This window comes from Pantherophis guttatus, chromosome 6, assembly GCF_059756535.1.
Source record: "Pantherophis guttatus breed Tessera chromosome 6, ASM5975653v1, whole genome shotgun sequence".
NCBI classification, from domain to species: Eukaryota; Metazoa; Chordata; class Lepidosauria; order Squamata; family Colubridae; genus Pantherophis; species Pantherophis guttatus.
The window spans coordinates 44,601,564-44,617,666 of NC_142068.1; the positions used below are offsets into that span (position 1 = coordinate 44,601,564).

Here is a 16,103-nt window from a genome sequence, read left to right on the forward strand (position 1 = left end):
TGTCAGACCCATGGAATTTTCTCTCTGGTTGTAGTTTTCTGGTTGCACTGAGCAGAAATCCTGGAATTTTTTTCTTCTTCTGCAGATGTAGGAGTTACTCTACTCGCAGGGTCCTTGGTGCTCTCTGAGCTTGACAGACATTTCATTACCAAACCAGGTAACAACATCATGGCATTGATGATGTTACCTAGTTTGTGTAAGGAAACCTATGGAAGAAAACAAACAAGCTCAGAGAGCCCCAAGGACCCCTCATTTCAACCCTGAACTGCAAATAATCTCCTTTATCATTACTCTGCTAGGTTGCACCATTTTTGTTTCTGACGTTGCTCACAGTGTGTGTACATTCAAGTGCGAACCACACCTTCTTGGAATTTCTTATGCAACGTACTTGCTATTGATTCCCTCGGAAGGGGAGGAATATGCAAAGAACAGCAAATCCCAGCTGTCTGTTGCTTGAAAGACAATGCAGAAGGCTGCTTTCATTTGGCCTTCCAAGTTCACATACCGAGCTGGATGTTTCAGTCTTGTTCTTAATTGATGGAATCGTTCCCAGGCTTTTTCATTAAAGAAGCCCTACAATGGGTGTGGAGTCTACACTCAAGAGGGCCTTCAGTAACTGCTGCCAGATTACAATGTTGCTGCAGTACATTTCTAACACAGCAACCCTCTTTTCCCAGTACTTTCTGCCCATCTGATCAGATCTAATAGGGAAGGAACCCTTGGAGTCCCATCCTTCAGGAACCATAGGAGTGTGTCTTCTATACCTGTGCCTCTCCTTTAAAATGGCTTTCCACTTAAAGTCAGATCGGTACCAAACTGTTGACATTCAGGATTATCAGTACTGAGAAATCAGTGATTGCACTTTTTGATGATTTGTGGTAGGATCAGGATGGTGGTGAAGTTTCTATCCTGGCTTTCCTGGTTCTCTCAGTGGCTTTCGGTGCCATTAATCATAGTGTCCTTCTATACTGGCCTAAGAACTTAAGACTCGGGACATGGTATTGTAGTGATAGTCCTTCCTCCAAGATGATTTCATTTGATGTTGATGGGGGCCTTGGGGTTCTGTTCTCTCTCTGGCCCTGCTTAATATGTACATAAAACTGTTGATTGGGACTTTCAGCATGGGTTGAAGTACCATTAGTATAATGATATCAGTCACTATACATCTCTAATCCTGGCTGATGAAGTGATGCAGTCAAGATTCTTTGCCAAGCTTAGAAGGCTATGGGATCTGGAGGAGTCCAATTTAACCCTAGCAAAGCCAAGTGGCTTTGAGTTTTAGAGGTTCCCATATCTGGGCACTTCCCATCATTAACTCTGGTTGGGTTAATACTCCACCAGATAGAACCAGTGTGCAATTTTGGAGTCTTTCTGGACTTTTGTTTAAGGAGCAGGTAATAACAGTAGCCAGGAGGACCTGTGCACAAATCCATTTTGTGCACTAATTTCACCATATCTGGGTCCCCTCCCATTTGGACTCTTGCAACATGGACTACATGGGGCTACCCTTGAAGATCACTTAGAAGTTAACAGTTGGCTCAGAATTTAGCAGTGTGGGTAATTATGGGAACATCACAGTATGCCCACATCACAGCTCATTGATTCCCAGTCAGCGTCCAAGTACAATTCAAAGCGCTTATTATCATGTATAAAGTCCTTCTTAGTACCGGGCTGGGTTATTATAAGATTACCTGCCTTTGATTATTCTACACATTCCATATGATCTGATATGGCGGAAGTTAGGATGGCCCCGCCTTGTACAAGGCTTTGAAAACTTGCCTTTTCTTTTCAGGTAGGAGGAGGACACTTTAGAAACAGGAATTTGGGAGGTACAAGTGGAAGGGCAGATGTAAGGGATGCCCAGAGTCCAAACATGGAAATATCTCTCCCTGTCTAGTTTAAGAAGAATTTTAACTAATATTGACAGAATTGAGATAACTGGAGAAGTTGAGCTACTGAAACCCCCTTTCCACTTAAAACAGTTGCTTAATCAAAGTCTTTGTCAATCAAAGACATAGATGTCTTTGGTATCCTTTAACTTCCCTATATTCCACCAAGTTATCATAATTTAGACAATAAAGGATAATTTAATCTAAACCTTCAAAGAGGTTTAGTAACAGCAAAGAAAAAAGATAATGAAGGAAAAGGCCCCATCCAATAATGGGCTATGCAAAAAGTATTTGGCATCCTACGGTAGTTGGAGTTGATATGCGGTAAGAATTCAGGGTCGTCACAGGATTACATGTTGATCTAATGTGAAACCTCCCTAGCAAGGCACAAGGTATTTTGACTTCTATAAAATAGCTATATACCAAAGCTGTTGGCCATTGCAGTTGCCAAGTCTGAGTGAAGTATTACATTGGGGCAAGAAAGTTGTTGATGAAAAGACAAATAGCACTGAGCAAAGGACGGGCCTACATGAATTCACACAAATTGTGGTGTTCTCACTGCCCTATAAATGTTGCCTTCCCAATGGTTTGCTTTCAGCCATTAGGATTGTCTCCCTCTTTTCATACGGCAAATTCTTGACTGAAACAATGCATCTATACGCATGTATCTCTGCATTGGTCACTGAGGGTAGGCGTGAGATGCAAACTGCATGCCGGTAAACTTCCAGTCATGGAAGACAAGAGGGTAGCAGCTGCCAGCCTCACTGAAATTCAGCCCACTTGATCAGAAGAGTAAGATCTGGTACCAAGAAAACAAACCTGCTGTTGTGCCAACTAATGCAGTGACCTCTACCCATTGGCTCTACTTTTTTTTTATGGCCTTTGAAAATAATAGCATTTATTGTAAAATGCTGTTGGTAGGTTTCCAAAGAGAGAGGCGGCTGTTTTCCAAGTGTCATTGGGAGAACTCTAGAAGAGGGATGGCAGAGTTTGCTTTGATTTAGTTATTGATACATTTTTGTAACACATGTAAAATGAGGGAAACACTGTTAGAATTCCTGGAAGTGTTTGATTGCCATCGTGCCTGGGGGAGCAATTTCTTCCTTTCATTTTACACAACCCTATGTATGGGATGGGCTTATGGGAAGGAGCCTCGGGAGGGACCCGCAGGAATGCTGCTGGGAAGAGCACGTGACTTTTTTTTTTTTCCTTTTTAAAAGACTCAATGCCGAGGATTTGCCGGGCGGGGAAGGGCGGTGGGTTGTTCTGGGACCCAGGAATCTCCATGTGAACCTGAGGGGGGGGTGGAGGGGGGCTTGAATTAGACAACAGCAGGTGCGGTAGAAAACCAGGAATCGTTTCAGGCCGAACTACCAAGGAGCCAACCCGGATCGCACATCTGCTGCCGGCAACCTCTTTTCCATGTCGTCAAAGTCCAGGCAAAAGTAACTTCGCTTCTTATTAGCATTGATTCACTGGACAGCAAAACACGATCCTGGGTCAGGACAAAACTCTCCTGTTGTTTTGGTTTAGCCGGCCGCGCCCCACATGTATTAAATTGTGCAACTTAATGCAGGTGGGGCGCGGCTGGCCAAAAGTGGCCCTCAACTCTTTCCTGTTAAGATCTGCATTCGCCCAGCACTGCCCGTCGGATATCAAAACCGATTATCCGACAATCCCCGAGGCCTCGTTTCAGAGGAGAGGGGCGTCGGATCTGAAGAAGTGGGGTGGTCGTGTCCAAGGCCGGCGATTCCCAGCTCCGGGCTTTGATGTTGCTCCTGATCTAGATAGCCTCTCCCTCCCCGGGGCCATTGAGATGCTAATAAGCGAAGAGCGAAGAGCGGAGGCTCTGGGGGTCTGCTTTGTTCTGGCTACCCTCGGTTTCTTATCCGAGACAGGCTCCCGTTTGGAACCGCCAGTGAGGACAGGGATGGCCTCGGCATTCGGCTGGGCGAAAAGCGCAGGGAGGTGATGGCAGGTAGGATCGCGGGAGGCGTCCGGGGGCTTGAAGTTGCTTCGAACCTGCTGCGCGCTCCTCTTGGGCGAGGCCACGCCTTCCATTCTCCCCTCTTCCCAGCCGGCCCGGGAAGAATTCTGGCCAGCAGCCTTAGTGGGCGCGCGCTGGAAGGCGCAAATGCCCCGCTCGTGTTTGCAGCGCTCCCCGTAGGCGGGAAACGCAGCGATGGGAGGCCAGAAGCCCCGGAGTCGTTGGAGGGAGAGGAATGCCTCGTAGTTTTTGTTCGTGGCCGCGCCACTGGGTGCCAGTCATGTCCTAATACAAGCTCAAGGCGTTCAAAGCGCCTCACGTTCGTCTCCAAATGGGCCGCCTCTTGCGAAAGTTCATCTGCTCTGGGCGTGTTGGCAGGCGCTGTCTTTTATTTCTTCGTTTCTTCAACGAAGCAAAGTCGATCATACTCAAAAATCCCTTCACATTCACTCCCTTACGGTTATAGTCCATTCAGAGGTGGTCTCCGATTCCCTGTAATCTTCGTTAAATTCTGCTTCTATTCATCCACTTTCTTCCCCCCCCCCCCCGAGGAAAATCTTGACCTTTATATAAAGAAGAATAGTGCTATTGGAACACATTTTGCGTATTTGTATTAATCTGTTATTACAGTATTTCCTTCTTGAGACTTTTAATATCACTTTCTTTGTCTTTCCCCAATTTATATGCCGAGGATTTCCCATGTTTATTCACAAATTCAGAATTTATTTGTTTTGCATAATTCCATCTTTATTTGTATCTCTCTCACTGTTAACATAGAAATAGAAGCTTCCCTATAAACACTTAATTTGGCGAGTAATAGTTATCATCCTTGGGGGATTCTTCTAATTCTTCATTTATCTCATCCAAAATCATTTGTATTTTTTCCTGCCTTTTCTTTTGGAGTTCACTATTATATAAAGCATCCTGTTAAAAAGCTTCACTTTCATTCTTACTTCTGTGTCTTTATTAAGATTATTCTCAAACAATTCTTTTAACTTTTTTTGTAGTCCTCCACTATCTTTATTTCAATCTCCATGTAAAAGAGCCATTTTTTCTTGTAAAATTAAAGACACTCGTTTGTGATCTGAGAAAACCTGTGTCCACCTTATGAACAATAGTAGCCAAATCTTTGAAATCCAACCCATATCCTTGAAAAAGTTCGATGTCTTTCAGTAAAATAAGTACATTCCTTTGACTCATCACTTTTAATCTTCATCTATCAACAAGTTCCAAATTATCCATTAAATAAAAACATATTTGATAGTATACCTAGTGTAGGGGAAGTGTATGAAACTATTAAAAAAATTAAAACAGGGAAGGCACCTGTTCCATATTCAGGGCCAGCTTATTACTATAAATATTTTGATGAGCTTTTACGATAAACAATATTATTTTACAGAATGAATAGCTGATAGCTGGGAGGAGGCTAATAAGCATTAATACTTTATGCCCAACACTTGACTTTAGCAATAAATTATTGGCCAATATCTTTATTGAATAATAACTATAAATTGTTTACCGTGGTTGAAAAGTTATACTAATTTTACACAACTTTATATTCATGAAGATCAATGTGTGTTTTTATCTAAAAGACAAGATAATATTAGAAATATTTTGGATATTCTGAAGTATTTGGAGCAACATTAAAAAAATAAGATGCATTGATATTCTTAGATGCAGAGAAGGCCTTTGACAATTTGAATTGGATTGGGGGTTTTTTTTGTTAAAGAGTCCTGGAATGAATCTTGGAAATAATTTTATTAAATGGGTAAGATTTACCTATTTAATCAGAAATAATTGTAATGAACAACTAACAAAACCTTTTGAGATTCAAAAAGGGACAAGACAAGGATGCCATTGTCTCTAGTCTTGTTCATTTTAGTTCCTGACTACTATTGAATAGAGACATAGGACAAGATCAAAGAATCTAGGGAATTAAGAAGCTTATAAATTAAGGGTGTTTGTGGATAAACTGATATTAGTTTTGGAAGAACTACCTAGAGAGAGTAAAAACATTAATGGGAAAACTAAAGGACTTTTGTTGCTAACAAGTTTTAAGATTAGCAATCATAAGTCAAAAATGTTAACAAAAATTATGAAATTAGAAAGTCAAATAGAACTGATGGGAGAAAATTGGTATTAAAATTGAGAAAAATGTACTTACCGGTAGGTATTTTTATAACAAACATGAATTGTATATTGTTTCAAACTAACTGTTAAGACATGGAATTAAGAAGGATATGTTAAGATGAGAGAAATGTCATTATTAGGGAGAATTTCTGTGCTAAAAATCAATGTACCATAAAAAATGAAAAAAACATACTTAACATACAACTTTAGATATAAGTTGAATATAAACTGTTACAAGATGCAAAGCAAAGAGGAGCAGTGGGGTTACTGGATTGGAAAATGTATTTTGCAGCTTGTTGTTTGGTCTGATGAAGAAATGGATGTTGCTGTGAAACAAGTGACTTTTAGAGTTACAAGATCATAACCTGGGAGTTGGTTGGTATGGATACTTATGGCAGGATAAAAGTAATGTGGATTTTAAAAATAATTTTATTAGATGTGCCATATTGAGAATATGGAATAGATATAGACCCTGGTTGCATCTGAAACACCTCTATGGATCTCAGCACAAGAACCATTTCACAGAAGCAGGCAAAGACAAATGGGTGATATCCTGAGAATTATTGGAAAATTCAGGGAAATATAAGATTAAATCAAGAGAACAACTATAGCAGGAAAATACAGTTATCAATGGTTTTCCCATTTATAGTTATAAGAAAGATTCAAAATGGATAAAAAAGACTTATGGCATGGAGCAAAGTAAGGCAGAATTTGAACTATAATTTGAGTCAACCCGTTATGTTCAAATGTTGGGACATGACCAACCTGATTTTTTGACCTTTTTTATGGCGATTATTAAGCACTGTGGTCATTAAGTAGACCCATTATCAGTTTTGCCTAAAACCAGAAGTAACTGGTCATAAATGTGGCTGCATTGCCAAATGTCTGAAGTGTGACCATGGGGGTGGGTGACCATAACAGAACTTCAGGACTGGGTCACAATTCCCATTTTCCATAACATTTTGTAAGGTTAAATGGTCTCTTAATGACAGGCCCTAAGTCAAAATACCACATGCAGAGAGATAGAAAGATTGGATGCTATCCACCATGGTGGAATAATGAAATTGACAAAACTTGCTATGACAGACAAACTGAAAATATAAAATATTTAAAGTATAACAATAACATACCATTAATTAAAACATAATTGTATTTGTAACTGCGCTGAAGAATATCAGAAGCTACTTCTTTGTAAATTTATAATCTTTAAATTTTTTTCTGCTTTTTTATTTTCTTATTGCACTTTTCACTTTTTCTAGTTCTCTTTTTTGCTCTCTGTTCTAATTTGGTTTGTGTTAGTTCCTGTTATTGTTCTTTAAAGATTTAATAAAAATTATTTTAAAAAATCCCTTAACATTAATTTCTGCACTCAAGCCTTACAATGACAACTAACCATTGTTCTCAGGATGGTAATGGGATAGTTTCACATTCTTTTAATGCCCATTGCACACAGATTGCTGAAAAATTAAACAAGGGATTTCCAAGCAGTTTCAGAGCTGAGGTGGTATTCCTCTTTAGTGTGTTGCTACGAAGAGAGTATTCATGTCTACACTTTCCCATTCTCTCGAATCTCCCAGACAACAACAGGGTTTCTTTAAGTCTAGACAAGCAGAAGTCAGCACAATAGTGATCCATCTGTTCCATTCTAGGATAGTAATAAATAAGGATTGCATTGCTTCCATTGATAAAAATGTATGATACTGTTACAGTGCCTGATTTCATTTTTGGAATGAACAAATAAGGACCATTGAAGGAAGAATTGAACACCCCTAATATTTTTGATCCTTTCTCATTTGTATGATTTGTTGTTGTTGTTACAATGGATCCATAGCCCAGTTCCGTTTAATATGAATTGAAAAATAACTCCTACAGAGTTAAGAATAAATACATCTATTGTATCATATCCTTTCCTCAATTTCCTTTTCTTATAAAAATTATCATATACAGCACTTACCCGTGTTTCCCCGAAAATAAGACCCTGTCTTATATTTTTTTTGAACCCTGAAATAAGTGCTTGGTCTTATTGCCATGCGCTCAAAAGCCCGATTGGACTTATTATCAGGGGATGTCTTATTTTGCGGGAAACAGGGTAAAATATTTATTGGTTATTTACAGCATTGCATGGAATGAACAAAATATGGATAGGTGAATATGTTGTTTTTTAAATTCATTACATTCTACTTGAATGTCAGTAACTGTCAGTCATTAAACTACAATTTTAATTAAAATTAAGGTAAATTATATCTAGGTATATTTTTTAAAAATAGAGTGAGATACAGTACTTAGACTGGTACTACCTATTTATTTATTATTAGATTTTCATTCCATCTTTATTGCCTTATAAGTAACACAAGGCAATGAACATACAAAATACTCTTTCTTTGTGTTTTACTCTGAGGTGTGTTGGGCTGAGAGAGAGTGACTGGGCCAAAGTCACCTAGCTGGCTTTCATAGCCAAGGTAGGACTAGAACTTATAGCCTCCTGGTTTCTAGGCCAGCTCCTTAACTAGTACACCAAACTGGCTCTGCTCAGACTCCATCTATCCAGGGGATTTTAAAGCAATTAAAGTGACATTTCTCTTATTTTCCACATGAATCTGTATTTTCTATGGTAAGTAAGATCAGTGTAAATATGTGCTTTACAACGATTCTCCTCCCTTATGGCAAGTTCTAGTCAGCGATCTTAGGGGAGCCTAATAACAACTACGGGATTAGGTCCATCGCCTCTCCTTTTTAACTTCTACCTAAAATTACCTGGGGGAGGTCATCTGATGGCCTGGGATGCAGTATCATCAATACATTGATGATATCTATACATCTTCACCCCTTGCCAGACAGGTGATGCTCTTGCAATGCTGGCTGAGTGCCAGGAGGTTGTCAGGGTCTGGGTGTAGAGGAACTGGCTTTGACTCAACCTTGGCAAGATTCGATGGTTATAGGGTTTTGACCCTCCAGGCTCAAGTGATAATCTATCTATGACTCTGGAAGGGGTGCCATTCCTCTGGACTGAGCTGGTGCACAGTTTGGAGATCCTAGATTCACAGCTCTTGCTCAAGGAACAGGTGGCAGCTGTGACAGGGGAGGCCTTTGCACATCTTATATCCCAATTGCACCCTTTTTTTTTTTTTGGACTATGTGGTCTTGCTCATAGTCACTCAAGCCACATTATTTCAACGCACTCTACATGGGGTTTCCTGTGAAGACTACGCGGAAGGTACAGCTGGTCCAAAATGTGGTGGAATGTGCAGAGATGGTTACTTCTAGGTTTATCCGCATTACAATCCGCATTACAGCCCTGGCTCCTAGTTTTATTTATTTATTTATTTATTTTATTTTATTTTATTTCTATACCGCCCTTCTCCTGCGGGACTCAGGGCGGTGTACAGCCAAGATAAAACATTGCATATAAAATTTAAAAACAATTTAAAAAACAATTAAATAATTTCGGCCCAAGATTTAAAAACAACCCAATTAAAACCGAATTCAATTAAAACTGAGAGGATGGGATCAAGCCAGCCTGGCTAGATGGAATAGGTGTGTTTTCAGGGCCCGGCGAAAAGTCCGGAGGTGTGATATCGTGCGTATCTCAGGGGGTAGGTCATTCCAGAGGGCGGGTGCTGCCACAGAGAAGGCTCTCCCCCTGGGGGTCGCCAGCCGGCACTGTCTAGCCGACGGCACCCTGAGGAGGCCCTCTCTGTGCGAGCGAACCGGTCGGTGGGAGGCTGTTGGTTTTATTCTGAGTGCAGTTCAATATGTTGGTCATTACCTTTAACACCATATATGGCATGGGACCAGGTTTTCTGCAGGGCCACCTCTCCCTAAGGACATCTGGCTATCCTTCCAGATTAGACAGGGTGGGCATGCTCCTACTACCCTTCCTTAAATACTACCATTTTATGGAATTTAGGAAACGAGCTTTTTCCATGTCAGTCCCTGCCTTATGGAACACCTTCCCCCTGAAGTTTGGCAGGTTCATCCTTCTAACCTTCTAAGAAGCACTTAAGAGCTGGCTTTTCCCTAAAGCCAAGAGATAGAGTGAAATTGATTAGATGAACTTGTAGGCTGCGTGTGAATGTTTAGCTATAGATGCCAGATTTTAATTTTTTTTTTTGTTTCAATATTTTTATTGTAAATGTATGGGTTTTTTTGATGTGAGCTATCCAGAGTTTTTGGGCGGCTACATAAATATTTTAAATACATACATAAAAAAACTCTTGATTTAAAATATATTTGTTACCTCTTAACCTTAGATGAAAAACCTTGTACAAACTTCCCAGTGTAAATCTTGTCAAACTGTCTCTGATACTTGGCCCTTGCCAATCTCAAGGACTAGAGGACAATTTTCATTCTTTATTGTAATTAATTGTTTTTACTAACACAATCATCACTTACTGAAATCCTCAGACTAATCACAAGTGGGAGAAGGCAGGAAATATGTGGGTAGTGCAGCTTATGCAAAGAGCCTGTTCAAGACTAAAAGACCCTTTTATCTGCTAAATGCCAGCTGATGGTCTTGTGTAATTTGGATTTGGCAGAGAGCCTTCCAGGTACCTTTTGCTGCTTTATATTGAGCTGCTGATTCCGAGTTTCTGTCCTGATTGCTCTGCTCTCTTTCAGAAATGACTCTGCTAACATCCCAGCCAACATCACTGGAGTCAGCACCTCCCGCAGCCACCACACCAAACCCAGAACAAAGAATGCTGGAGAAGAGAGCAAAAGTCATTGCCGAACTGTTGCAGACTGAACAGGATTATATCCGGGATCTTGAAATGTGTGTCCAGAAGGTCCTGGTGCCATTACAGGAGGCACAGGTGAGAGTATAATGTGTAGCTTTTCACCAGAAACAGAACATAATTGAATCACATTGAGCCATTGAGGATAGTGGTTAGAGCACTGGATAGAATTTTTGGAGATAATACAAGAAATTAAACTATTTGTCTTTCTTTCTTTCTCTTTCTTTCTTTCTTTCTTTCTTTCTTTCTTTCTTTCTTTCTTTCTTTCTTTCTTTCTTTCTTTCTTTCTTTCTTTCTTTCTTCTGTCATTATATCTACCATATTTATATAGTTGCCTGTCTCATGGATGTGACTCGGCAATATACAATAAAAAACACGTCATAAAAAGACACAAACATTAAAAACTTTAAATGAAAGCTTATTAGGTAATCCTGAACCAGATCACTTTCAGATTTCGGGAAGAGACGAAAGGTATCAGCATGTAACTTGAACTGAATTAATTGTATTTGTATAATTTTGTAGTGAAGCAGGGGTCCTGACAGTGATACTTTCTCTGGAATACTTGTTCCAGAGTTGAAAGGGCCATTTTCAGCTGTTCTTAGTATCAATACCAACAAGGATGATGCTAGTCTGTGTATTTACAGGGTGTTATTCTTGGTGCTCAAACAGTATTTATTATTGTTTTATAGCACTGCTTTATGTTCATGGGGAAAAGGTCACAAGATGAATTTCCATATGAAAACAGAGTGCCCCGGAACAAATTGCCCTTTGCTTCCTCCTAGATGCCACATGTAGATTGTGAACTGCTGTTTGGGAACATCTGTGGGGTAATTGTTTTCTCAAAGAAGTTGTTGAGCTCCCTGGAAGCCGCAGATGCTGTTGGTATGTGTTTTACCTATAGGTACTTGTGATAACAGTGTTCCGTGATAACCCCTCCATGGTAACCATGTTCCATGCACCTCAGCATACAGTCATGCTGGTACAACGCTGGCTCCCTCAGCTAAGAAACAGAGATGAGCACCGCCCTCTAGTGTCAGGCACAACTTGGACAGGGGAAACCTTTACCTTTACTTGTGGGATATCTGAGCACTAGACTGGAAGGAAGGAGAATGATTAGAAGAGGCAAAGATAGGTCTTGCTTAGGGGATGCGTAAGCCAGCCTTCCTCAGCCTTGAATCCTCCAGATGTGCGGTCTGCAATTACCAGAATATCAGCTGTAAAAGGCTACTGCTAAGAGTTTGGGAGTTCATGCTGACACCTCAGGATGGCATCCATATTGGAGAAGGCTGATCCAACCTGCTGATATCAGCATAATTTTGCTAATTATAATTCATTTATCAAGCGGTGCTTTTTTCCCAAAAATTATACTGATTTTATATAGTATTCTGAATTGGAGGGATTACTTTCATCCAATAGAGCTTTTTTTTTTATGTCAGTGCTTGGTTTCCCCCTCCATTAATTTGAATGGAAACTGGATTACAAAGCAAATAATAGATAGTGAACTTGTCTCTTTTTATAACGAACCAAGTGTGAACTGGGTAACTTGTGAAAATAAATCAAGCTGGAATAATTTGTGACTTTATATATGGCAGTAATCCAAGTTTCAGATGAATTGTATTTTGTCATGTCCAAGATGAAGAGGGAAAAGCAGCGTATTTTCTGATAGAATCAACCACACCTGGAGTCCCATGCTGATTCTGGTGGCCCACTGTTAAAGAAGATGTTGTCTGGTACAATGTTCTTAGATAATATTAATAATGGTCTTCATTTAACTTTGGGGTTGTGTCCTATCATATCTGTTACATCAAGAAATAAAAAGATTGGCTTTTTTTGTTTTTCTTTCAGAGATATCAGCATTAATACTTTCAAATAATCCACAGGCACCAAATTTCTTAAAATATGATTTCATACAGTACAATAAGGGTACTAAAAATAGAAAAAGGAGGCCACCAGGAGTACATTTTTCTTATTGGAAAAACAATATGAAGAAAAATACTAAAATAATGCTTCTTAACATTTTTGTAGAAATTGTTTACAAATCAGTGTAGCCTGGAATATATTTTACAACTGAGATTCTGTGTGATGAAGAATTTCACGCAAGAATCTTTTTTGTAACAGGAACAATCTCAAAACAAACTAACTTGCATTTTAAATACTTATTTGTTAAATTTAGATGTTACCCAATATCCAAAGTGACTGAGTGACTTACGTTGCCATAAAATCATAACTATAAAAACATTACAATTAACAATTAAAAAGACTAGAATCAATTGTCACAAGATTCATAATTTTTCACAATTTCCTGAATTACTGGATTTATATTGATCTGATATTTATATTGGCTTGCATATTTGTTTACAGTATATATTTCACTATTTTATTTTATTATTATTCAAAGCAAATCATTGTTTTATCACTGAATTTAATGCTTGATGCTTTTTATATGTTTTATAAATATATTTATAAAATAAATAACTTAGTTCTTTAATCTAAGCAATATGATACTGCCTGTGTGCTACCACATTAACAATTTACTTCTGTTCCTAAGGGCCAGTCTTTCTGGAGCTGCGGGCTGAGCTGGAGGCTGTGTATAAGGTATATTGCCAGAATCATGATGAAGCTATTGCTCTTCTAGAGGCCTATGAAAAGGATGAAAGGGTGCAGAAGCTTCTGCTTGAATCTCTGGAGATCCTCAGGTAAAAGACATTATGGACTTCTAAACTACTTAGACAACTGCTGATTTGTGCTTGTGTGGTACTGCCTCAGGTGTATCTCTTATCCTAGCATAATTGTGACCTTATGAATTAAAGTAGAAGGGGATGCATACAGTGGCTGCTTGACATGTCCATCTGCAATTTAATAGCTACAAGGCAATAAAATAAAACACGCTCATCATCTACTCTTTCTTGTATGTTTTTCTTCCTGCTGTGGAACTGCCAGGAGTCTGTACACTGAATGGTAAGCATCTTTATATACTATTGACTTACTTGTTTAGGTATCTACAACAGGAGAAAAGGATTTGGAAATATAATGGGGGATGAGTCGTTTGTAGGAGACAACTGCAGAAATCATTTGCACAGTCAGGATTCAAAGAAGCTGACAGCTTACAGCCATGTTAACCTGCTTAGCCTGAGGACAGTGAGATAGGATTGGGAGTGGCAAGATGAATAGCATAGATATTGAGCAGGTGCAGCTAGTCAGCAAGTGAGTATTGTTAACATTAGCCAGAGAAGGATGCATGTAAAAATTTGTGGAATTTAGCGGCTGGGATCGCTGGTGTCATGTTGTTTAGCTGTGAAGGGCTGAGGTTTCTGGCAAGAAAATGGCTTGATAGATGTGGAATTACTTGGATGCAATAGTTTAGGATGTAGAGGGAAGTCAGTTTTGAAAGTGAGTAGTTACTAGAGTGCATGTAAATGTTTATATATATATTGCTAGTCCATGTATAATATGCCATACGCCAAATAAATACTAGAGTGCAGTACTTTTAGCAGTAGAGTCCGGATGTCACTTGATTCCAAGTGCTCCTTTGTGTTCTGACACTGTCAGGGGTTGCACCAACTATATTGACCTGGGCTCCTTCCTGATCAAGCCTGTTCAACGTGTGATGCGCTATCCTTTGCTCCTGATGGAACTCCTGAGTGCTACTCCCGAGTCGCACCCTGATCGTGCTCCTTTGGCAGCTGCTGTCTTAGCTGTCAAGGAGATCAACGGTAACCTCAACGAGTACAAGCGCCGGAAAGATCTAGGTGAGCTTCAGGTCAACCAACACAGGAATAATACAGTCAATGTGGATAAGTGGGAAGAGGCTGTGCAATGTTGCATTTGAAGATTGCCTGTACCAGGTGGGCTGCTGTGGGGGAAAAAAATTGCTTTCTCCACAACACTTCTCAGCCAGTAGAGAACTGTATTCTTTTGAGTTCTAATTTTAATAGATATGAAGTATAGACCAAGTTGGGAAGATTGGATTCATCTGGAAGTTGTGTGAATTGAAGTCCACACAACTAAAGTGTACCTGGGTTGGGAAAAGCTATTTCTGTGGGTGTTGGGAATAAGAACAAAAAACCCATTAAACTGTAATATAACTATGCTGTGCTCTCTAGCTTTGATGGTGTTCTTCTGGTTTAAAACACTCGGGTGGCATTAGAATGAGATAGTGAGGATGGGATCTGTAACAAAAGACACAGGAAAGCTGGTCAGCTAACAACTCCCCAGTATGGGGCTAATTCTGTCTCCTTTTCAGTGTTGAAGTACAGGAAGACTGATGACGATAGCCTGATTGAGAAGATCTCCAAACTTAATTTCCACTCTATAATCAAGAAATCCAATCGGGTCAGCAGTCACCTGAAACATCTCACAGGTTTTGCTCCCCAGGTGAATAAGAGTTGTTTCTGCTCACATGTTTTAAGGTTGTTACAAGGATTTGGCACTGCGGGAACCTTCAGAGGGTTCACAGCCTCTCTTCCTTCCTCCCACCCTCTCTCTGGCAGCTCAAAGATGAGGCTTTTGAGGAGACTGAAAAGAATTTCAGGATGCAGCAGCGTCTGATTAAATCTTTTATCCGGGATCTTTCCCTTTACCTTCAACATGTCAGGGTAAATAAGTTTTGTGTGTCTATGTGTCTGGGTAAAGGGGGAAGGGTATGTTGAGAAAGATTGTGATATCAGTCTCTAATAAGGCTGAGGGGTGTCAAAGGAATGGATTAGAAGAAGTGGCAGGATTCAGCCAGGTCGCAACACTTCGGGAGAACCGGTTGTTAACTTTCTGACCAGCTTGGCAAACTGGTTGTTGGAAGAAACCATTAGGGCAGAGAACCGGTTGTTAAATTACTTGAATCCCACCACTGATTAGAAGACACTTCGATGGCTAGGCTTGTATAATGCCAGGCCTACAATTCAAGACTATGCCTGCCTCTGGAGCTGGTTGGTGTAAGAGCATACTTCAAGCCAATTTATGCTTATGAGATTGTTGTTGTTGTTTTGGCCTTCAGGAATCAGCTAGTGTTAAAGTGACAGCAGCATTGAGTATGTGGGAGCTGTGCATGGAGAAGGGTAGTGCTGAGTTGGAGCAGTTCCAGAAGATTCATGGTTTCATCAGTGATCAGCTGTTCTCTGATTTTGTGAGTGAGAGAGCTTTATTCCTTTCTTTCATTTGAAAGCTTAGGTAAAAGTATCTACTACCAGAAACATTGGGAAGACAACTCTGTTTAGAAGAGATTAAAGAGCCATTCACTAAGCAGTAGAACTAACTGGCTTTTGGCTATAATAAAGTGTTATCTAAGCATCCTTCTCAGCCTGTAGCTCCCTCCCAAAGGTCCCCTTTCCCCAGTTCACTGGTCATTTTGACTAGGATTGATGGAAGTTA

The 16,103-nt window shown here is 39.9% G+C and overlaps 1 protein-coding gene across 4 annotated transcripts in view; it reads left to right on the plus strand.

Annotated features, from left to right (window-relative positions):
• Positions 1–16,103, plus strand: part of DNMBP (dynamin binding protein) — a 57,033-nt gene that overhangs the window by 36,020 nt on the left and 4,910 nt on the right. For 3 of the 4 annotated variants that reach the window (XM_087872754.1, XM_034439831.3, XM_034439832.3), the window contains 8 exons: positions 10,624–10,817; positions 11,522–11,621; positions 13,288–13,435; positions 13,680–13,697; positions 14,289–14,488; positions 14,983–15,113; positions 15,230–15,334; positions 15,730–15,858. In XM_087872754.1, coding sequence (XP_087728880.1) covers positions 10,624–10,817; positions 11,522–11,621; positions 13,288–13,435; positions 13,680–13,697; positions 14,289–14,488; positions 14,983–15,113; positions 15,230–15,334; positions 15,730–15,858 — 1,025 coding nt within the window. Of the gene's footprint in view, positions 1–3,721; positions 3,868–10,623; positions 10,818–11,521; positions 11,622–13,287; positions 13,436–13,679; positions 13,698–14,288; positions 14,489–14,982; positions 15,114–15,229; positions 15,335–15,729; positions 15,859–16,103 lie in introns of those variants that run through there. The other variant, XM_087872753.1, reaches the window with a different exon arrangement.